General features: G+C 41.2%; 4 protein-coding genes across 8 annotated transcripts in view; 1 reads left to right on the plus strand and 3 right to left on the minus strand.

The window, feature by feature from the left end:
- Positions 1-5,730, minus strand: part of LOC135107978 (uncharacterized) — a 79,897-nt gene extending 74,167 nt beyond the window's left edge. Inside the window, exons 1-4 of one of the 3 annotated variants that reach the window (XM_064018475.1) lie at positions 5,255-5,730; positions 3,375-3,453; positions 1,861-2,950; positions 1,069-1,135 (exon numbers count right to left, since the gene is read on the minus strand). In XM_064018475.1, the coding sequence (XP_063874545.1) occupies positions 1,069-1,135; positions 1,861-2,950; positions 3,375-3,431 (1,214 nt within the window). In that variant the 5' untranslated portion in view covers positions 3,432-3,453; positions 5,255-5,730. The remainder of the gene's footprint in view (positions 1-1,068; positions 1,136-1,860; positions 2,951-3,374; positions 3,454-5,254) is intronic. The other 2 variants (XM_064018474.1, XM_064018476.1) reach the window with 2 other exon arrangements.
- Positions 5,731-5,871: 141 nt separating this feature from the next.
- LOC135107979 (E3 SUMO-protein ligase NSE2-like) lies at positions 5,872-11,086 on the minus strand. The gene is made up of 6 exons (XM_064018477.1): positions 10,892-11,086; positions 8,853-9,013; positions 8,187-8,295; positions 7,838-8,006; positions 7,493-7,595; positions 5,872-6,759 (listed from the first exon to the last, which is right to left on the minus strand). Exons 1-6 carry the CDS (start codon positions 10,977-10,979, stop codon positions 6,757-6,759), a joined length of 633 nt encoding a protein of 210 aa, XP_063874547.1. The 5' UTR covers positions 10,980-11,086; the 3' UTR covers positions 5,872-6,756.
- Positions 11,087-11,540: 454 nt separating this feature from the next.
- LOC135107977 (DNA-directed RNA polymerase III subunit RPC2-like) lies at positions 11,541-17,038 on the plus strand. The gene is made up of 7 exons (XM_064018473.1): positions 11,541-11,720; positions 12,455-12,609; positions 12,938-13,110; positions 13,425-13,555; positions 13,707-16,154; positions 16,277-16,506; positions 16,675-17,038. Exons 1-7 carry the CDS (start codon positions 11,634-11,636, stop codon positions 16,892-16,894), a joined length of 3,444 nt encoding a protein of 1,147 aa, XP_063874543.1. The 5' UTR covers positions 11,541-11,633; the 3' UTR covers positions 16,895-17,038.
- Positions 17,039-17,282: 244 nt separating this feature from the next.
- Positions 17,283-21,515, minus strand: part of LOC135107976 (E3 ubiquitin-protein ligase ubr3-like) — a 90,786-nt gene continuing 86,553 nt past the window's right edge. For all 3 annotated transcript variants that reach the window (XM_064018470.1, XM_064018471.1, XM_064018472.1), the window contains exon 31: positions 17,283-21,165. In XM_064018470.1, coding sequence (XP_063874540.1) covers positions 21,048-21,165 — 118 coding nt within the window. In that variant the 3' untranslated portion in view covers positions 17,283-21,047. The remainder of the gene's footprint in view (positions 21,166-21,515) is intronic.

Raw genomic sequence — 21,515 nt, forward strand, 5'->3', positions numbered from 1 at the left:
TGGAAAATTGTTATTGTTATTGCTTATTTATTTCAGTTCGTGTTTGAGAGCGTGATGTAATGCGGGAATAGACACTGGGGGAGAAAGGAAGAATATTTGAGAAGAGGAAAATTTTGTGAAATGGAAGTACAGTCAGAGTGTGAAAGGTGGCGGGCAGACCGCCTTGCTTGCCTCCATTACGTAATGCGGAATTCAGATTGCATCACTTCCTAAGATTACTTTCATAAGCCCAGCCTTTCTGTCATTTTATATTACTTAGTTTGTTTTTTTGTTTTTTTTTTCGTTAGTTAGCTTTCTCTAAGTCTGTAATTCCTTTTCAAGTGCTACTGTTTTCTTTATTCCCTCTCTTACTTCCCATTACCTTTATGGCGAACTTAAATTACATCATTATTCAAGTCGGATTATATCAGTCTACCTTTACCACTTGTCGTCCTCTGTTAAGACCACATATAGAAAACGTAAAACTTTGACTAACCAAAATAATTTTTTTCATGTGCATTCATTCATGTTAATAAAAAACAAAACAATTAAGAATCAACATGTCAGAGGAACAACGACCATGCCTAACTTAAAAAAATAAAAAATTAAAAAAAAGGTAAAGAAGCGAGACTGGAGGTTTGACCATTAGCAGAGAAGAAGAGTACAGAAGGAATGTTGAATAAGGAAGCGAGGAGGAAGCAGAGGTTTACGGATGCTTTGGAGGAAGACGTACGGGTGATGGGTGTTACAGAGAACGTAGAAGATGGAATAAGAGGAAGACTAATAAAAATAAACAATAACAATAATAAATAGATAAATAAAACAAAAATAAAAAAAATATATATATAATTTATGATGCTGGAAACTGATGTAATGGGTTCCAGACAGTGAAACCTTAAATATACTGGGTTGGTAACACTGAGAATTGGTGCACTGGGTTCCTGACACCAAAAACATTTACATTCTTGCATCACTGACACTGAAAACCACCACATAACCACCCATTCTCATGATTAGTATTAAAATGATCTAAATACACTGATAAAAAATAAATAAACAAATAAAAAAAATCATTCAAACACTACTAACCTTTTATCAGAAGCTCCCATACTGCTGTCCATCCTGCCTGGTCTGCTCTCTGCCCTGCTTGTGGGTCCTGTAGGATGAGATAAAAATGACTGTCTTCCTCTATAAAAGATCAGAGATAACTTTAAATTTCTCTGTTGTGTGGTGTTTGGAATCAGGCAGGGACATGAGAGAGAAATGCCAGTCTGTTGCTTAATAAATGGTGTAATATAATCTCATATAAAAGGTTTGAAATTAGGTACTTTTATAAACTTTTTTGAAACACTAACATTTGGAGAGAGAGAGAGAGAGAGAGAGAGAGAGAGAGAGAGAGAGAGAGAGAGAGAGAGAGAGAGAGAGAGAGAGAGAGAGAGAGAGAGAGAGAGAGAGAGAGAGAGAGAGAGAGAGAGAGAGAGAGAGAGAGAGAGAGAGAGAGAGAGAGAGAGAGAGAGAGAGAGAGAGAGAGAGAGAGAGAGAGAGAGAGAGAGAGAGAGAGAGAGAGAGAGAGAGAGAGAGAGAGAGAGAGAGAGAGAGAGAGAGAGAGAGAGAGAGAGAGAGAGAGAGAGAGAGAGAGAGAGAGAGAGAGAGAGAGAGAATGCCAATACATTTACCTCACAAAAATAAATAAATAATAGATAAAAAATAAAAGCCATAAAAACACCTTATTGAGTTACTAAGCACTGTCTAATCTGTCATTTCAAGTGACAACAAACACATCCAGTAACACTTCAAAAAAAAAGCACAGATATTAATAAAAACACACACAAACACACACACACACACATTATATCACAGGAAGAAAGGTAAACATCCCACCTGTCACTTGTCGATGGGTGGCTCTTGGGACTGTCGGCACTGCACTCCCTGGCCCCCTCTGCGGCACCCTCGCACCTCTCCCTCTCCCCCTCGCACCACTCGACACCACACTCATGCCTCTCCTGCTCCTGCACCCTCCTCTCCCACCATGCCTCAGGTCATGTGGCTGGGCTCGAACACTCAGGCTCCCTCTCTTCACTCGGATAACTCTGGCCGCTTGCTCTCTCGTCATCTCTGTTAAGTCGCCTGGCGCCTCATTTTCATTCTTATGTTCTGAGGAGCCACTGATGGTTCCTCCATCAGTCTCCAAGGAGCTAGTACTGCTATTCACTGCCTGGTAATTGGGCATTGCTACACTGTCTGAATCACTGCTCACTGTATCTCTATTTACCACGATAGTTTTGTTATATATGAACGGTTCCTGGTTTTCTCTCGATGACTCTGTGGACGTCTCCCGGTTTTCTCTCTCCAAGGCTTCATTCCCACTGCTGATGGAGTCATGTGTTTGTTCGGTGTCCCCATGTAGGAGTACATATCGTGGAGGTCCCATGTATGAGGACTCCTTCGGTAAACCTTCCTGCATGCCTCCTGCACTGGGAGGACATGGGGACCTCTGGCCAAACTGCACTGAAGAATCTGAATTTTGCAAAGAATCCACTGTCTTTTCCACATCACTGTCACTATGAGTACTAGAAGATCTCTGTTCAAATTGTACATCAGAATTTTTGGGCAGCGAATCAATATAAACTCTAGGATTGTAAATTTTATCATCCAGGTAATTTTCCTTATTTTTCTCAGAACTTTTAACAGTCACTCTGCACTCAACACTCTTGAGCTGACCTGCATTCCTCTGTGGGCTATAGATATCAGCCTTTACCGGCCCATGTGTTGGTCTTTCCCCTCCTTGAGTCATCTCTGTGTCTGCAGCCTCTCTGGACAGGACCTGAGGGAGTGGACAGCCTGGTATGAACACTGGCCTGGGCTCATCAGCAGCTGGTGGCCCTGTTCTCCTCTCAGCCACCACCACTCCCACAGGGTGACGTGCTGTGATTGACGCCACATTGTTGCTCTGCACTGTGATCACCTCCACCTGAAATAAAGGTGTATGTGGTTACTTAGATTCCTATAAAATACAGAAGGAAAATATAAACTATTCTTTATAAAACATTAAACTTTAAAATGAGTGACTGACTGGATTAATAGATCACACACAAAGAAACATTCATCAGATTTATAAAGTGAAAAATACCATAGAATGTACAAAAGTAATAGTTCATAAAAAAACAATGAAGAACAAGATTGTTCAGGTATGGCACAAAAATAAAATAATAAGCTCTCAGGAAATAAAACCAAGAAAATAATTATCAAGTTTTAAAAGGAAATAATCATACACATCAATTCTAAGGTGGTATTTTCTATATAATGAGTCAATACCTATCACTTCTAATTATGACATGACACACCTGTTACCTGCTTCACCTACCACTCAAGAACACTGATCAATAGTAACCTACCTTCTTTATAACACTTCTCTGGGACGACTTAACGACAACACTCCTCCTCTCAGCCATTCCTGCAGCAGCACACCAGCAACTGAAACAAGACCAGGTGCTGATAATAATTAGGGGGTTATTACCAGTTCCCACCACATCATTAAGGCTTTCCACCACATTATAAAGACTTCTCATCACAGCATCTACCACATCATAAAGGCTTACCACCATAGTTTCTACCACATCAATGAATAAGGCTTCTTATCAGACTTACTACCACATGATTAAAGTCTACTACCACAGTTTCTACCACACACTACCAGAGTTGGATCAAAGAACATGTACTTGGACTTAAGTACAGATATTCATGTATTAGTATTTACAGTCTAAAAATTCAATGTTACTTATACTTAGATCTAAAGTATTTGAAAAATTTAAAGTACGTTCAAGTAACTACAAACAAGTACACTATATTTAATCAAAGGTTATGTACTGTATACAGACCTCTAGCAAACTATTAACATGCTCCAGTGGACAGTAGACTTATTTATTCATAAAGTATATGCTCTCATTTTGCAATTCTGTGATAAAATGAAAGTAGAATTTCCATTTACTTTTTTATATCAAATCCCACTTTTAAAGAATAATCATTAATGGATATATATACAAAAACTACTAATTTTTGTGCTTTATGAATCTCTGATATGATTTTTGGAATAATTGCAGTTTCCCCCAATAAACTGCACGTAAGTATGAAGTGTCTCACGGACTAGATCACACTGCTAGGAACATTTCTAACCCGATATTACCTTGTCACAAATGAATAATAAGGTCAGGACAGAATTTCAAAGATTTCAAAGGTTAGGTTAGGTTAAGTAAGGTTAGGTTAGGTTAGGTTAGGATAGGTTAGGATAGGTTAGGTTAGGTTAGGATAGGATAGGATCGGTTAGGTTAGGATAGGTTAGGATAGGATAGGTTAGGATAGGAAAGGATAGGTTAGGGTAGGTTAGGTTAGGTTAGGATAGGTAAGGATAGGTAAGGTTAGGTTAGGTTACCTTAGCTTTCTGGTTGTGTTCGAATATACTAATGGTGGGGGGTTCAAGGGGGGCACAGCCCCTTGGTTATAATAGGTTTGTTGGGTTTGCTACATTTAGGAAATTTCTTTGACTTCTAGAGAAATTTCCCTACATTTTCAAAGTCTATATATCGCTCATATGTGCCCCCCCAAAACCCCTGGTTCCCCACAGGCCCCCAAGCTTGCTGGAGGGGTTGGGGGGGGGGTGTGGGTAGAGATTGGAGATATTGGGTGAAACTGCAAATTTACCATTTTTATTATCACACAAAGTACTTGTACCTCAGTACAATGACATGTATTTGTGGACTTGTACTTCAGTGCATACCAAAGTGAATACTGTACTTCAAAAATATCCAGGTACTTGGACTTGGACTTCAGTACAGTCATCTGTGTAGTAGTAGACTACTACTTTGAATCGGGAATCAGGAATGGTTTTGAGTGACTATTCATTTCTGGAGAAAAATTTGTGTTTATTTTAATCACAGTACGCAACGAAGGACTGGCAATGAAATTAATGAACTGAATAGATGTTGTTCTAAATGTTACCATTGAGAATGGGAATGAGTCACCTGTGGATCAGACCTGGCGGGAATTGGAATGAGAATGAGTCACCTGTGAGATTCACCTATCGGGAATGTCACCTGTGGATCTGACCTGGCAGGAATGGGAATGGGAATGTCACCTGTGGATCTGACTTTGCGGGAATGGGAATAATGAAAATGAGTCACAAGTGGATCTCACCTGGCGGGAATAGGAATGGGAATAAGTCACGTGACATTCACTTGTTAGGAATACATCACCTGTGGATTCCTTTGTCATTTCTCACCTGTCTCAACTCTCCTTGCTCTCACTCACCTGACCTGCCTCTCCCTCCAGCCTCACACGCGCCATGCAGATGGCAGGCGAAGGGTGACGGGAGGCACCGGGTTAATTCAAGGGTGAAAACGGGAGAGGGAGGTGAACCCTACTACACAACACATTCATACCAAGCCTTGTTTACACCGCGGAAGGGGACAAGCGAAGGGAGCGATGCGCACTCGCACTTCTGCGCCGCACATACACTCTTCAACGACACAACTATAAGGAAATTGTTCATATTCTAGTGTTTTGTTACGCCCTCAGCCTTCTCTTTGTGTAGCAATAATTAAGGTCATAAATAAGTCTTCTATTATTTACGTTTTTTTTTTTTTTTAATTACAAAATATATTTAAAATGCACGACACATTTCAGAACATTCAGTCAGGCCATCAATACCTTACAACTTATACTAGTGGCATATGACAAAATCTTAACTTCATTAGCTTCTACAAATCAACTCTGGTCTTCAACAAGTAACCTCCAAATTACTTCAAATAAATGCCCACATCACTTTGCCCTTCAGTATTAACCCAAACCCAAACCCAAACTTTTTTTTTTTTTATTCAATACAGTCCATATTCTTAAAGTCTCATTTTCTCTTGTAATGAATATTTTCAAAACCTAGAGAAATTATTGGAATTTCATGAGTGCTTCTACCAATGATTCAAAATTCTTGTTAATTCATTCACTACTAGATATTATTATTTTCCCCATAATTACCAGCAACTTTTTACATGCATTTCTGTACTAATCTCAAATAATTTTGTTGCCTAGTAAAAACATAACCTTCTATTCTCCCTTTTAATTTTGTAGGTCCATGTAGATTTTGTTTTTATATTTCTCTGAATATCAGCACAGGATGACCATAGCAGTCAAAGATTACACTACCAATAAAAACACAAAAGCATCTTTGGGAATCCCCAATAACTTCCACTAGAGCCAATTACATTAATGAAAAAAAAGATGCAATATTAAGGAACACAGCTCTGAAAACCCCAATAACTTCAACAGGATGTTAAATGTATGAAAAAAAAAATTAAGAAATGCTTAGGAATACAGCCCTGAAAACTACAATAACTTAAGACCAAAGTCAATTAAATGTATGAGAAAAAGATGATGAATGCTAAGGAAAACACCCCTGAAAACCCCAATAGCTTCCACTAGAGTCTGCTAAACATAAAAGACGTTACGAAAAGCTTAGGAATACAGCCCTGAAAACCCCGATAGCTTCCACTAGAGTCTGCTAAACATAAAAGACGTTACAAAAAGCTTAGGAATACAGCCCTGAAAACCCTGATAACTTCCACTAGAGCCTGCTAAACATAAGAGATGTAATAGCATGTTTTGGAATGCAGCCCCCTTTCTCTTGCTATGCTTGGGGATGCTAACACTACGGTAGTCCCAGCAGTGGTGAGTCCATGTGACGTACAAGTCACGCACGCTGAGATGAGGTTCAGCTGCCACATTCTGTCACTGGAGGGAAGAAAACATTTACTAATGATGATGTACTTGCAGCACGATTCAATTATAATATTTCATTACTTCATTTCTTTTGGGGGTGTAAGAGTGTAAGAGGTGTAAGGTGATGAGGGTTGTAAGGTGTAAGGGGATGACTTTTGTGAAATAAGAGGACTGAGTATAGAAGTATGAAACACACACACACACACACACACACACATGAAACTAACAACTGAAGAGAGAGAGAGAGAGAGAGAGAGAGAGAGAGAGAAGAGAGAGAGAGAGAGAGAGAGAGAGAGAGAGAGAGAGAGAGAGAGAGAGCGAGAGAGAGGAGAGAGAGAGAGAGAGAGAGGAGAGAGAGAGAGAGAGAGAGAGAGAAGAGAGAGAGAGAGAGAGAGAGAGAGAGAGAGAGAGAGAGAGAGAGAGAGAGAGAGAGAGAGAGAGAGAGGAGAGAGAGAGAGAGAGAGAGAGAGAGAGAGAGAGAGAGAGAGAGAGGAGAGAGAGAGAGAGAGAGAGAGAGAGAGAGAGAGAGAGAGAGAGAGAGAGAGAGAGAGAGAGAGAGAGAGAGAGAGAGAGAGAGAGAGAGAGAGAGAGAGATAAAGGAAAACAGCTATCAGGAATACACTTAACAAGAAGGTAATATCACTAAAAAAAGGGAGCATCATTTGAAAGACAGAGAGAACAAATGCATACATAGGGCCAGGGCCAAGTATAGCTCAGGCCCAGGTAAACACACACACACACACACCTGTCTTCTTTTTTGGAGAGTTAACTGCCTCTTCACATCAGGTGCCTCCTTCAGGTCAGACACCTTTATGGGTTTACGATTAGCACACCCAATGGCAGGACATCTGTTGATAAGAAAACACAAGGCCATTTACAGACACTTCTCATCATTCAGTTCATTATCAATTAACTCATTTTGGGGATATCTTACATTAATCCATGATTATTTTTGGCAAATTATACCAGTAGCATTCGTAGCTCACTTGAATCCATGTTTGGCCTTTGAGATCTATCCTTTTGTTTTCCCCTTACACCACTATCCATATGTCTACTTTAGGCAGATGTACTGGTAGTGTTAATGGCTTACTTGAATTTGTTTTTAGACTTAGAAATCATGCTGGTGATGGAGCCTCTGTCGTATACATGATCACAAATCTTATTTCTCACTGGATCTGTCATCCTCTTCTTGCTGATGGGGTCAAGGAAGTTGTTACTGCACTCTGTGGCAACCAAGTCCCCATCTGAGTTTGCTGACACTGGAAGGAATACAGTGCTATTTAATGAGGAACATTATCATATCACACAAGACCTGAACAATCTTATTCTGTAAGGAACATCAAATCTAGCAAGACCCACATACTTTTATTTTGTAAGGAACACTACTTGATCATGACCTTTAAAGTCTTAATAAGTGAGAACCTCTATCCTGCTCCTACCATTATTTTGCTCAAGTAGATCCTTGAAGGTCTTGAGACTTGCAGCTTGTGCTATTGCTCCCTCGAGGGGAGAGTCCACCTCCAGCTCCCCTATGCTTTCTTCAAGTAACTGAAATATAATTTTATGTTAGAAACTTGGAAACACACCCAAGAATTAAAGCAAAAATAAAATAAGCTAATACATATCATGCTGTTCCCTCACATGCAAAAACTGAAAATACATACAAGTGTACATACATATACCAAGACTGTTTCCCCAAAAAGAGGGGTAGCCAAGACAAGGCACACACTCATTCACACTACTCTCTAAGTCCCTATAATAACTGAAACTGTAGCATTATTTGTATCGCATCTACTAGGTTCTGATTCATGGATTCCACACTGAAAATTCCAGATAATATTGAAATAACATAAACATTTTCATCTGAGGGCTAAGTTTGGTTAGGTTAGGTATAGATTTCCTCATTTCATTGATTTCACTGCTGATGCCTTTATTGTACCATTCACAACTTTAAAAAGTGTCATATTTTGCCGAGAAATAAACAATCAGTGTCTGGAAGCTAGCAGACTCAGGATATTTTTATAACCCCCCAAAACTCCTGCTTCACACCAAGCCCTGGCCAATTCACTGCAAGAGGAGAGCAACAAACTGGCACTCATCCTCACATCATCATAAATGTTTGCATCAGGCTCCTGGGTCTCCTCGTCCTGGGCCCGAGCGATGGTCTCCTTCACAGCCTGCCGTGTGATGGCCACCTTGTGCTGGGTGGTGACACAGCTCACCAGTATTTCCTCCAATTCCTTCAGGTACTTTGCCTTCAGGTTTGCTGTATCATGAAAGAGTTATGAACAATGTATGATATCAGGGTACTTAGCGTCTGTTGCCCACAGCAGAGGGTCTGGGGGCCAAGCCTATCAAGAGTTGGTTAGTACCATGATGGCATTGTGCAAGGACAGGGAACTTCTACTCCTACTTCAATGAAGCCACAAGGACTCCAGCTTGTTTCCCTTCCTCTTGAGAGTTCCTACAAGCAATTTAAGTGAAAGGGCCATAAACTTTATTCTTGGTGGATATGCTCACCACTTACAATACAAAACATGCAATACATACAAGTTTCATTATCTTTGAAATCAAGAACAAAAAAAAGCCAAATTTTGCATTCCCCATCTGAATTCTGCTTTCCCACCAGGGTTCTCTGCTGTCCATAGGGAAAAAAAATAACAATGTGTCTGTTGTCACATAAGCTATAAATTTACCAACTTCCTTGACAGAAAACAGTTAGGGGCATTTTGAAACTCAACCTAATAGCAGAAACAAATCTGCCTTACCCATAACTCACACTGAGCCCACAACACCCTGGCTGCTGCTTACTGAAATAACCTGTAGTCTGTAGTCTTTGTGTCTACACTTTTAAGAATAAATATGACAGCTTTGAAAGAGATGCACTGAGAAGAGGCGGCCATAGGAATAATAAGTTCCTTACCCTCTTTACTACCATTATGGTAAACACTCACTAAGGTCAATTGATAATACTGAAATTACATTAATGTTTTCACCTGAGGGCTAGCTTACATTCAGATTCATGCAGTTCATTTATTTCACTGCTGATTCTTTCACTATGTTGATCATGACTTGAAACAACGTCATATTTTGCCGAAAAATAAAGTCAGAATTTGAAAATTAGTAGGTTAAGGCTATATATATATATATATATATATATATATATATATATATATATATATATATATATATATATATATATATATATATAGCTACATCAGGTGGTAGCCTCCCACCCCCAATGTAACACTGCAACAGAAATATATAACTGGTAACTCATACCAACAGGCAGCGGTCCACCCTGCAGGAGCCCCAATTCTCCACGGGTGCCATATTTCCATATTCCTAAAATGGCATAAGCTTTTTTGGTTAATATTTACAATAACTCTTTCTACCTTTGCTGTTGAACTGACATGATGATTTACCCACTGTAGTGTACATATGTAAAAGTTTTAGACAGAGCCCTCCTATAGTTAACTCACAAATCCACACTGAAAACTGAGGTGCCTCCCAGAAGCTAACTCCACAGATTGTGTGTACAGCATAGCTCCTTCCACACACTGAGCCCTGGAACACTTCCTGTGTGCCTCAGGTAGATCATATGTCAGTGAAATATATAAAAAAAAAATATATATAAAAAAATGTTGTCCATAAATAACCCCATCTTGTTCGTTGTATTTAAAGTAATGAACAATAAACATTTTATTATTTTGTTATGAGGCACATTTTATTAGCAAGATATATAAAGGGCAATACGAGGGCATTGTTCCACGCTGCCTTGTCAGGGAGGGTGTCACGGCACCATGCCGGTGTGACTCCAGCCATCATTATGGAAACTTTGAAAGACTGTGATCTATGTTTGTTGTTATACCTCTAGAAATGGCAACTTTTATCTTTACATTTCCTCTCTTGGTGAGTGTTGATGGATCTTATTTCTTAGTATATGACGATTTCTGATGCTGGCCGTGAGGAATAGCATGTGACTGCCATGGTTCATACTGGTTAGGTTAGGTAATGTTAGGTTAGTGTCCTTAAGGCAGCGGGGAATCCAGTGGGGGGTCAAATTAGGTTAGCCGAGAAATAAACAGTGAGCGTCTGGAAATTAGAAGGCTAATGTTATTACCACACTCCCCAGCTAACTTACCATCCTCGACGCTCTCCAGCACACTGGTGGTGCTCTCGTTCACCTGTTCATACACGTTCTCCAGGATGCCGAAGAAGCCGACCTCCATGGCGCCTCCCTCACTAACGTGCCACCTCGCAAGTTACAATCCACCTGCTTCTCGAGGCCTGGCGTGCTTCTTTATTTGTTTACCCGTTACCGCCAGATTTTGCTATTTTCGGCGAAGAAATATTTTCGGAGTCTAAAAGTTAGCTTTTTACACGTAGCAAATCTATATTTTAATGTTGAATTTATTGCCAATGCAATAATTCTTGTATATTTTATAAAAAACATAAAATTTTAAATTCTCATTTCGGCTCTTTCCAAGCAACTCTCTTTTTGTCGTCGAAACCAAGAAGGGCCAAGACCGCGCTTCGAAGCCAAAAGCGATCTTGGACGACTAAAACGTGCCTTTGCAGACGGTCCCGATGCATTTTAATACTCCTTTTCTGTCTCACCGCTTTCATGTCTTTCTCTTCAACCACTTACACTGGTATCTCTTCAGTAGACATTTTCATATGTATTTTGTTGTTGTTGTTGTTGTTGTTGTTGTTGTTGTTGTTGTTGTTGTTGCCTTGGTCAGTACTCTTCTACATTAAAGAAAAAAAGCCCGTTCCAAAGCCAGATAAACACCAACTATCATCATCATCATCGGTCGGTATGGCCATGGTGTTGTGGCGGTGTTGTTGTTGTTATTAGTGTTGTTTCCGATGTAAGTGCCGTGATGGGAGAGACGGTGACCGGCAGCCTGGTCCCGGAGTGGGCTGACCTCGATCCCAGTGTACTGAGTGAACCTGTCAAGAGCATTGAGGTAACAATACACGTGATCTGCGGTGGGGACACATTTGCTTGCCTGGTACACACGTACGAATGCCGGAAAAAGAAATAAAATCGCGCGGCTACTCTTAATATTTACCAAAGTAACTATTACTTTTAATCAAGAGCACACTGCAATATGGCAGGAATATGCTCTCAGTAAACTTCTTGCAGACCTCCCAGAGCTTAACAAGTTGACCATGATATTTTGTATATTTGAAACGTCTTCTTACTCACAAAGTTTGAAAAGAAACGAGCTGAATGGGACAGTTCATATATATGTATTAAACTTACTATAAGTACAATGAAGTTGTAGTTGATGGTCCGAGTTGGGACCATCGATGAGACAAGTCGATAATAATGAATGGTCCAAGTTCGCAATGGGCCGAGTTGGATGCAACCACACACACACACACACACACACGACAATAGCAGTAGTATTAGTGATAAGTATATAATGTATCTATAAAAGACTGCAAATTAAAGGGGTAAATGAAGGGCATGTATTTCAGTATTACTCAGGTTAGTACACCTTGCTATCTTCCTAACTTGACTGGTTATGATGCACTATCTAGCTGATATAAATCATTAAGTTAAAGTATGAGTTAGTTCATTATTTGGGCTGGTGCATCAGCAGTGTGTTGGCTTCCTGTTCTCTTTATTTTTATTTATTTATGAGTAGCCAGGAAGTCCACCAGAATGTTCACAAGTCTTCCATGGGTGTTGCAGGACAAATGGAAGCTGGTGCCGGCCTTCCTACGGGTGAAGGGACTAGTCAAGCAGCACATCGACTCCTTCAACTACTTCATCAACGTGGACATCAAGAACATCGTCAAGGCCAACAGCAAGGTGACCAGTGATGTGGACCCACTCTTCTATGTCAAGTGAGTCCTGGGAAGTTTTTCTAGTCAGGTGGAAAATGTTCAGATCTGTTACAAGGTTTTCAGCCTAATAAAGATTTCTATTATTTCAACTAATTTAACCAGATATAACCTAATCCTTCAGGGGATTAGTGGCCTTTGTAGAGCTCCTGAAATAAAATTGATGATAAACCAGTAAGACAAGTTGGTTTGATAGACAGGGAGAAAAGAAAAGAGAAAGATGAAACATAACATCAGAAGATCAGAAAGATTAAATTTTTAGACATGAAATTCCCTGTACATTGTAAAATCAGTACTTGTTATAACTTACCTGAGTTACATGGTGTTGCAGGTACATGGATGTGCGCGTGGGCAAGCCAAGCATAGAAGAGGGCATGAACATCGCCAATGAGACGGCCCCTCATGAGTGCCGCTTGCGGGACATCACCTACTCGGCCCCTGTCATGGTGGATGTGGAGTATATGCGAGGCGATCACAGGATCTTCAGGCGGGACATCCCCATTGGTACAGAAAGCCACAGACTTTACTTCACATTACTTTAATGATTATTCTTACTGTGATTCAGGGCTTTTCCACCTACATGAAGTTATGGCGCATGAAGTTGGCAAAGTTGTGAGCTAAAAGTTTATTGGCACATTGGACATCCTCATTGGTACAGAGGGAGCCACACTCTTTACTTCACTGTATTTTGATTATTCTTACTGTGATTCATGGCTTTTCCACCAGTTTGAACTTTTAGTGCATGAAGTTCACAGTCATAACCACCAGAGTAAGGCAGAGACATGAGCTGAAGTTTATTGGGACTTCAAACTTTTCAGGTCGGATGCCCATCATGTTACGGTCATCCAACTGTGTGTTGTCAGAGTGCAATAACCATGCTGAGCTGGCCAAGCGCAACGAGTGTCCACACGACCCAGGTGGCTACTTCATCATCAAGGGACAGGAGAAGGTGTGAAAGAGAGAGAGAGAGAAATACACCCTACTGATTCCTCCATGTGTTGTGGTTCTTCTCTCATGTTCTTGTTGGAAATGAAAATTGTATTGTTTGATAGCACCAGACTTGCACTTTATCTTAATGTTTTAACTTTTGCTCTCCACAGGTTATCCTCATTCAAGAGCAGCTGTCTAAAAACCGTATGATTGTTGAGGAAGACAAGAAGGGAGGCCTGACCTGCCAGGTGACATCATCCACACACGAGAAGAAGTCTCGCACAAATGTCACCCTGAAGAGTGGCAAGTATTACGTGAAGCACAACACTCTCACTGATGACATCCCTGTGGGCATTGTGCTCAAGGCCATGGGGGTTGCCAGTGACCAGGAAATTGTGCAGATGATTGGGACAGAGGACCACATTATGACCAACTTTGCTGCCTCACTGGAGGAGTGTGCCAGACTCAACATCTACACACAGACACAGGCTCTGAAGTACATTGGCAATAAAGTCCGACAGAAGCGTTTCTTTGATCGCGGCCCTAAAAAGACACCAGTTGATGAGGCGAGGGACCTCCTGGCCACCACCATCCTTGCTCACGTACCTGTTGAGAAGTTTAATTTCAAGATGAAGGCAATCTACCTGTCCCTGATGGTGAAACGGGTGATAGAGGCACTAGGGGATACACGCACCATTGATGACCGGGATTACTACGGCAACAAGAGGTTGGAGTTGGCTGGCTCCCTTATCTCTCTCTTGTTTGAGGACTTGTTCAAGAAGTTCAATTCTGATTTGAAGAAGAGAGCTGATTTGGTTCTGGGTAAAAAGGGTAAAGTGGCTCAGTTTGATGCTGTGCAGTACATTCAGTCAAGCCAGGATGTGATAACAAATGGCCTGGAGGTGGCCATCTCCACCGGGAACTGGACCATCAAGCGCTTCAAGATGGAGAGGCAGGGAGTGACACAGGTGCTGGCCCGCCTCTCCTATATCTCTGCCTTGGGCATGATGACCCGTGTCAACTCACAGTTTGAGAAGACACGAAAGGTGAGTGGCCCGAGGTCCCTGCAGCCCTCCCAGTGGGGGATGGTGTGCCCTTCAGACACCCCAGAGGGAGAGTCTTGTGGCCTGGTGAAGAATCTCGCCCTCATGACACACATCACAACGGAGGTCAATCCTGAACCCATCATCGAGCTGGCCTTCAACTGCGGCGTGGAGGACATTAACCTGCTGTCTGGTGAGGAGCTGTCCAACCACGATGTGTACCTGGTGTTCCTCAACGGCAACATCATTGGTGTGACACGGGACCACCGGCGCGTGGTGCGAGTGTTCCGGGCCATGCGGCGCAGCAACATCATCAGTGGCTTTGTCTCCATCTACACCCACTACAAACACCGCTGCGTCTACATCAGCTCTGATGGTGGCCGCCTGTGTCGGCCATACATCATTGTGGAGAATGGTCGTCCGGCTGTCACCGAGGGCCACATCAAGAGGCTGACCAGAGGCCTCATGACCTTCGACAACTTCCTCCACGAGGGGCTGGTGGAATACCTTGATGTGAATGAGGAAAACGACTCCAGTATTGCCATGTATGAGCACGAGATTACTCTGAAAACAACACACATGGAGATTGAACCTTTCACCATCCTGGGTGTGTGTGCTGGACTCATCCCCTACCCCCACCACAACCAGAGTCCCCGTAACACCTACCAGTGTGCCATGGGTAAGCAGGCTATGGGCACCATTGGCTACAATCAGAGGAATAGAATTGACACTTTACTGTACAATCTAGTGTATGCCCATAAACCCTTAGTCAAAACAAGGACCATTGAACTCATCAACTTTGAGAGCCTTCCTGCTGGACATAATGCCATGGTGGCTGTCATGAGTTACTCTGGGTATGACATTGAGGATGCCATCATCATAAACAAGGCCTCGCTGGACAGGGGCTACGGCCGCTGCATCGTGTACAGGAATGCTAAGTGCACGGTGAAACGCTATGCCAACCAGACATCTGACCGTGTGCAGGGGCCGCTGATGCAGGTGCTGGAGGGCGGCAAGCAGAAGGTGATATGGAGGCATGAAGCCCTTGACAGTGACGGCATGGCAGCTGTGGGAATGCCAGTGCAGCCTCGCCAGGTCCTCATCAACAAGCAGATGCCCACTGTCACCCAGCTGTCATACACTGAGGACAAGAATAATGCCGTGCCAGATGTATTCCGGGACACACCAGTGGTGCACAAGGGCCCCGGCACTGTTTATGTGGAGAAGGTCATGCTCTCCTCAGACCCAGACGAGTTCAACCTGATCAAAATTCTTCTGAGGCAGACTCGTCGACCAGAGATTGGAGATAAATTTTCGTCCCGTCATGGGCAGAAAGGAGTCACAGGTCTTATTGTGCAGCAGGAGGACTTGCCCTTCTCAGACCGAGGCCTCTACCCTGACATGATCATGAACCCACACGGCTTCCCCTCAAGAATGACAGTTGGGAAGCTCATGGAACTCCTGGGAAGCAAGGCGGCGGCGCTGGCAGGGAAGTTCAATTATGGGACTGCCTTTGGTGGCACGCCAGTCAAGGAGATCATGGAGGACCTGGTCAGATATGGCTTTAATTATCAGGTGTGTAGGATGTTCTTTTGTTATAGTGTTCTTTTGCATATTACCTCATAATAGCATGTGTTTTTATCTAGGATTAACTAAACTTTTCAGGATATGTTTTCAACAAGTGTTCACTTTTTCAGGGCAAGGACATCCTGTACAGTGGGACCACAGGTGAGGCATTGACAGGCTACATATTCTTTGGGCCAGTGTACTACCAGAAGCTGAAACACATGGTTATGGACAAGATGCACGCCAGGTCAAGGGGGCCTCGTGCTGTGCTGACTCGCCAGCCTACTGAGGGAAGGGCAAGGGATGGAGGCCTTAGGCTTGGGGAGATGGAGCGGGACTGTCTCATTGGCCATGGAGCAAGGTGAGCAAGATAGAAAATTCTTAAGATTCAAGGTTGTAGATGTGAGAGTGAACATTCTGTTGTTGCTTACATCAGCATAACAGCAGTCATGGCTGAAAATTTGGGATAAAGTAGTTGCTGAGCTCAAGTCTCAAGATGTGTAACCAAAAGCCCCTTTCTCACCCTCAGCATGTTACTGCTGGAGCGCCTCATGATCTCCTCCGATGCCTTTGATGTTGATGTCTGCAACTCGTGTGGGCTGCTGGGCTACTCTGGATGGTGCCACTTCTGCCGCTCCTCGGCTAATGTTTCTTCCATCCGCATCCCATATGCTTGCAAACTTCTGTTCCAGGAGCTGCAATCAATGAACATTGTTCCCCGGCTAAGGCTAGAGAATTACTGTACGTAGCAAGAGAAGTTTTTTATCAGTTACAATTGTTTTTGTGGCTGTGAAATTAATTTATGCATTTTATATACTGTCAAAAAAGTTAAACTAAGAATTTTAGGTGTTATTTTTTATTTGACATACATCAATAAAGTTGTGATGACTTTTTTTAAGTGTTTTTTTCTCCTCTCACCAGTAATTGTTAATTTTCTCATATGATGATACACTAACCCAAGAATTCTGTGCTCAGCCTAAGGATTTAGGTATAAGGCTGATCACTTCTGGAGACTATGGTCTTTTGTATAATTATGACCATCTCCACTAGAGGTATCTTGTTTCTTAGGCTAACTTTTGATCATCCCCTGGGAAGCAGGATGGACAAATGCAGAGGGTGTTGAATTAAACAACCTGAACCTATTATTCTCATAATTCACAATGTAACATGATTTTATTATAGACAGCTTTTTATACAGATTACAACAAATATTATACAAACATAAGAACTCATAATTTAAAACTCTACATAACAAATATAACAAATAGGAAGTAGTACATACAAAACTATTCACAGTAATAAATAATACAATGGTCATAGAGTGATGAATAGTAGGAGAGTTATGCCACTAGGGAACAGAAACCCTTAGGAAGAATTCAAAGCTTCATACAGCAGTCTACTGAAGGAGGTGCAGCTGTGGACGAGAGCTGCCAGCCACATCATGCAGCCAGTGGGGGCTTCATTGATAGCTTGCTTCTAAAGAGAAAGATGATAAGTTGCCTAGGTCTTGCTGCCTACTGTACTCTAAAATAAGACTGCAAATGACTTGTTTCCTGTGAGAGGGATCCTTCACATTGCCATTACTCTGGCAGTGTGTCATACCACTCCCACCCACAGCCACACCCCACCATTCACCTTCCCAACAGAGGTATAGCATATTGCACATGCATTGTCAGGGTTCTCCCCCAGCCCTGTTTGGCGACTCAGCACACACTTTGAAAATACTGATGATGCTGTATGGCAAGTAGAAGTACCCATATTCTGACAACCTATTAATATGAAATATCCTGCACTCACAACATGCATATTTTTATTTTCATCCTCAGACTTCAAGACATGGCACTATCTTGGAGGAAATCAACACAATAGTGCTTCTCACCACAACACAAATTATTGGGCTCATTTTTGATGGGGAGTTCCCTTTTTTTATAAGGAAAAAAAGTTCCTTTACATGTAATATTACATCCTCCATGCACTACCAATGTGGTGTGCATAGACACTTTTCCAGTAATTACACCACAACACAGTGGAGTCATAAATAGTGATATAAAATCTCTGAAGACAAGTGATCTGTGCTATGATGAGCATGCAATTGTTACATACTTTCCCTTGGTTTCTAGCTGTTGCACAAAATAATCTTAGTTGCCACTGAAGTGTTATTTGCTAAAAGACACAAAAAGGTTTACACCACAGCCAAGTTGCCTCCACTGGCCTGCAGGCACACTGTTACCACTAAAAGTTTATTTATAAATTCATCTAAAAAATATTAAAAGTTAATGGTGCCTCCTTTACATAAGTAACAAATGATTTTCAAAATAAGAAAACCTAATAAAAAAAAATGCACATGTTCTATCTAAACACTAGGAAGTTTCTGACAGATTCAACAAGAAAAATCACGCAAATTCAAAGACTAGTTTTGAATCTCAAGAATAATAGACTGCACACATTTGTATGAGGAAAAGAATTGTTTCATGATGGCAAACTAGACTGTTTTAAATGATATCTAGAATTTAGAGTGAACTGAACAAGGTGAGGTGGATGTGCAATGAAATGCTGAGACAGCTCAACAAAGGAAGAGTTCAAAAACAAACTTATGCACAGGTTAACTGGTGTGTGTGTGTGTGTGTGTGTGTGTGTGTGTGTGTGTGTGTGTGTGTGTGTGTGTGTGTGTGTGTGTGTGTGTGTGTGTGTGTGTGTGTGTGTGTGTGTGTGTGTGTGTGTGTGTGTGTGTGTGTGTGTGTGTGTGTGTGTGTGTGTGTGTGTGTGACAGTAAGTGAATGCAGGCAATCATGAGTTTGCTTCATTAAAGATCAGCCTCTCATGATTCCCAACTAATGCAATCTAGAAAGATAATTTGGTGCTAAGTTTACCCCAAAGAAAATTTATTTCAGATCTTGACATACTGAAAAGTGTGAATGTTCAGAGAGAGAGAAGAGGAGTTGGAGGAAGGGAGAAACTTCCTTACAACTAATATCTCCTGACAGGAGATTCCTCTGAAGCAAATGTCTTAATATTCTTGACCTGCTTGCAAGGCCAAGTGGAGGGTACAGTGTTACAACATTTGCTGCACTGATGCACAAAACAAGCATTCCTCTTGAAGGTTGTGATACTGATAGAAATTATGGCTCAATGTGTGAAAAATAGAGGGCTGGAATTTCTTCCTCACCAATTTGAAAACGTTTAAAAAATTACATCGCTATAATAAATATTGTGTTGAATACTTTCCTTACTCACAATATAATACAGTACTACTAGATCTTAGGAAAAATATACATAAAATCAATATACAAAGATAACAGTCCATTACTTTTTTCAAATGTACAAGTGGGCAAATATTTACTATTTATAAATATATAAGCACAAGTATTACTATGAGTGTGGGGTGACCACTAGTATGCAGGACAACTCTTAGCTTCAGCACATTGGATGATGAACCAACAACAAGAAAAAACAAATAGTACTCAAAAGTCATGCAAATATATCCATTTTTTCCTGAAAGATTAGCAGCCTTTTGCCTACAAAATTTTAAGCCATTAAAGTTTTCAAATCACAATGCAGTTACTATATCAACAGTGTACGTATTATACGTATGATTAGCTAAAGTATACATTGAAAAACCATGTATAGGAGAGAATTCATCTAAAGGATGTAGAGGAAAGATTTGCTTTCTACAGAGTATACTTAAATATTACTTGAGCTCTCATGAGAAGTAATAAACTTACAGTAGTTAATCTCCTTGGCTCTGCTGAGACAGGTCACATTCATGAGTTGAAAACCCACAGCTCCCCAGCACAGCACCACTACCACCACCACCACCACCACCACCACCACCACCTCCTACACACTCACAGCAGACTCAGATTTTGGAAATGTTCCAACCAAAAAAAAACTTGCATAACAGAGAAGCACCAACTTTTATAACAAAATCTTTGAATTCAAACAAGGTGTTAGCATCACTCTGAAGTTAAGTAGTATTGCCTAAATACAACTTTGTGTAAAAATGCCCCAAAATTGCTAAATTCAGTCAATGCCCAATAGGCATACCTGCATAAATTTTTTTAGTTGAAAACCTTGCTCTTGATGGAGTATTTAAAGGAATAGGCCTGAATAAATGCTGTTAATCAGTATCACAAACAGTATTCTAACAATAAAATGAAACCTGAATGCACACTTCTACAAGGTGACTCCAACCTGAGGCTGCTGGCGGGGACAGCAACTCCTCCCTCCTGTCAAGCAACAGCTGACAGGACTATCACAATGACTGGTTGCAATCAAAGGTGCAGGTGGGCACAAATTAAGACACCACACAACCTGTCAACTATCCAACAGAATCTAAAGAAAGCACAGCAGTCAGATTATTACTGTTGATATTAGTCTAATAATAAAGAAATGCAATCATTGTAAATGCAAAGAATATTTTACTCCGGGAAACACTGGCAGCCGAATTCTGTTTCGACAACTCAAGTTAAGCTGCTCCTGACCCCAAGGCCAGAGACACACCAGCTGACCCTCCACTCCTCTCAACCACTATGCTTGACAGTTGGCCAAGTTGTTCTGCTGATGTTTCAAACTGCAAAGTTTATCTCAACCCAGTCACTCTATCTAAAGGCTGAAATCAATAAAATACTGCAGATGAACTTTGCTCATAAGCCTACAGGGCATTAAACTTTTTCCATATTCAAGACAAGAAAACTGCTTTTACAATCTGTAACACACTATGGACAAAACAGAGTAGAGGCCAAGTATTTCATAGAGTATCAGTTTGTTTACCTATAAACCAAACTGATTCCACTAAAATAAAAGTGATGTAAATCCCAGTTACACAAGAAAATACACTACTTTTACTTTAATGTCACCTCAAAAACACAAGGCTATTCTTTGCGTTTACAATGATTCGAGTCCTCAAAGTGTATCTCTGTGCCAGATCCATCGACGGTTGGTGTGGTTGAAGGAGTGCGAGAGCCACTGTTGCTCCAGCAGGCGGTAGCGGTCCTCACTCAGGTACAGAGGCTTCCCCCGCCTGTGGACAGACACACACATTACCTGTGAGCTCAAACATGACTTCCATTAACAATAGCTTAAGACCAAACCAACCATTTAGGGGATGGTGCTGCAGTGGTACACCAACTCACCTCTGCCACAACTAGATGGCTCACTCAACAAATCTATCTACTAATGATTATAAAGATTTCATAAAGATATATGTCAAGCACTATTTGTGGGAGAGAAAAATTAATCTTCATAAAGTAATGTTAACATTATATTCTTTGAAAAATCAATACAAGAGAGCACCTTGATGTTAGAATGATGTTGCACCATTTAGTTCAAACAGTTGTTTCAAGCAACAGTTCCATCTGAAGAATTTTTCTG

Source organism: Scylla paramamosain, chromosome 16 (assembly GCF_035594125.1).
Source record: "Scylla paramamosain isolate STU-SP2022 chromosome 16, ASM3559412v1, whole genome shotgun sequence".
Taxonomy (NCBI): Eukaryota; Metazoa; Arthropoda; class Malacostraca; order Decapoda; family Portunidae; genus Scylla; species Scylla paramamosain.

Bases quoted from the DNA above. Each gene is read 5' to 3' on its own strand.
- LOC135107979 (XM_064018477.1), bottom strand. From the start codon at position 10,979: ATGGAGGTCGGCTTCTTCGGCATCCTGGAGAACGTGTATGAACAGGTG. The intron at 8,296-8,852 runs GTGAGGATGAGT...ATTATATTTCAG, and splicing joins ATGCAAACATTTATGATGAT to TTACTTGAAGAAAGCATAGG. The intron at 7,596-7,837 runs GTAAGCCATTAA...TCTTATCAACAG, and splicing joins AAGTCTAAAAACAAATTCAA to ATGTCCTGCCATTGGGTGTG.
- LOC135107977 (XM_064018473.1), top strand. From the start codon at position 11,634: ATGGGAGAGACGGTGACCGGCAGCCTGGTCCCGGAGTGGGCTGACCTC. The intron at 12,610-12,937 runs GTGAGTCCTGGG...ATGGTGTTGCAG, and splicing joins GACCCACTCTTCTATGTCAA to GTACATGGATGTGCGCGTGG. The intron at 13,111-13,424 runs GTACAGAAAGCC...CAAACTTTTCAG, and splicing joins CAGGCGGGACATCCCCATTG to GTCGGATGCCCATCATGTTA.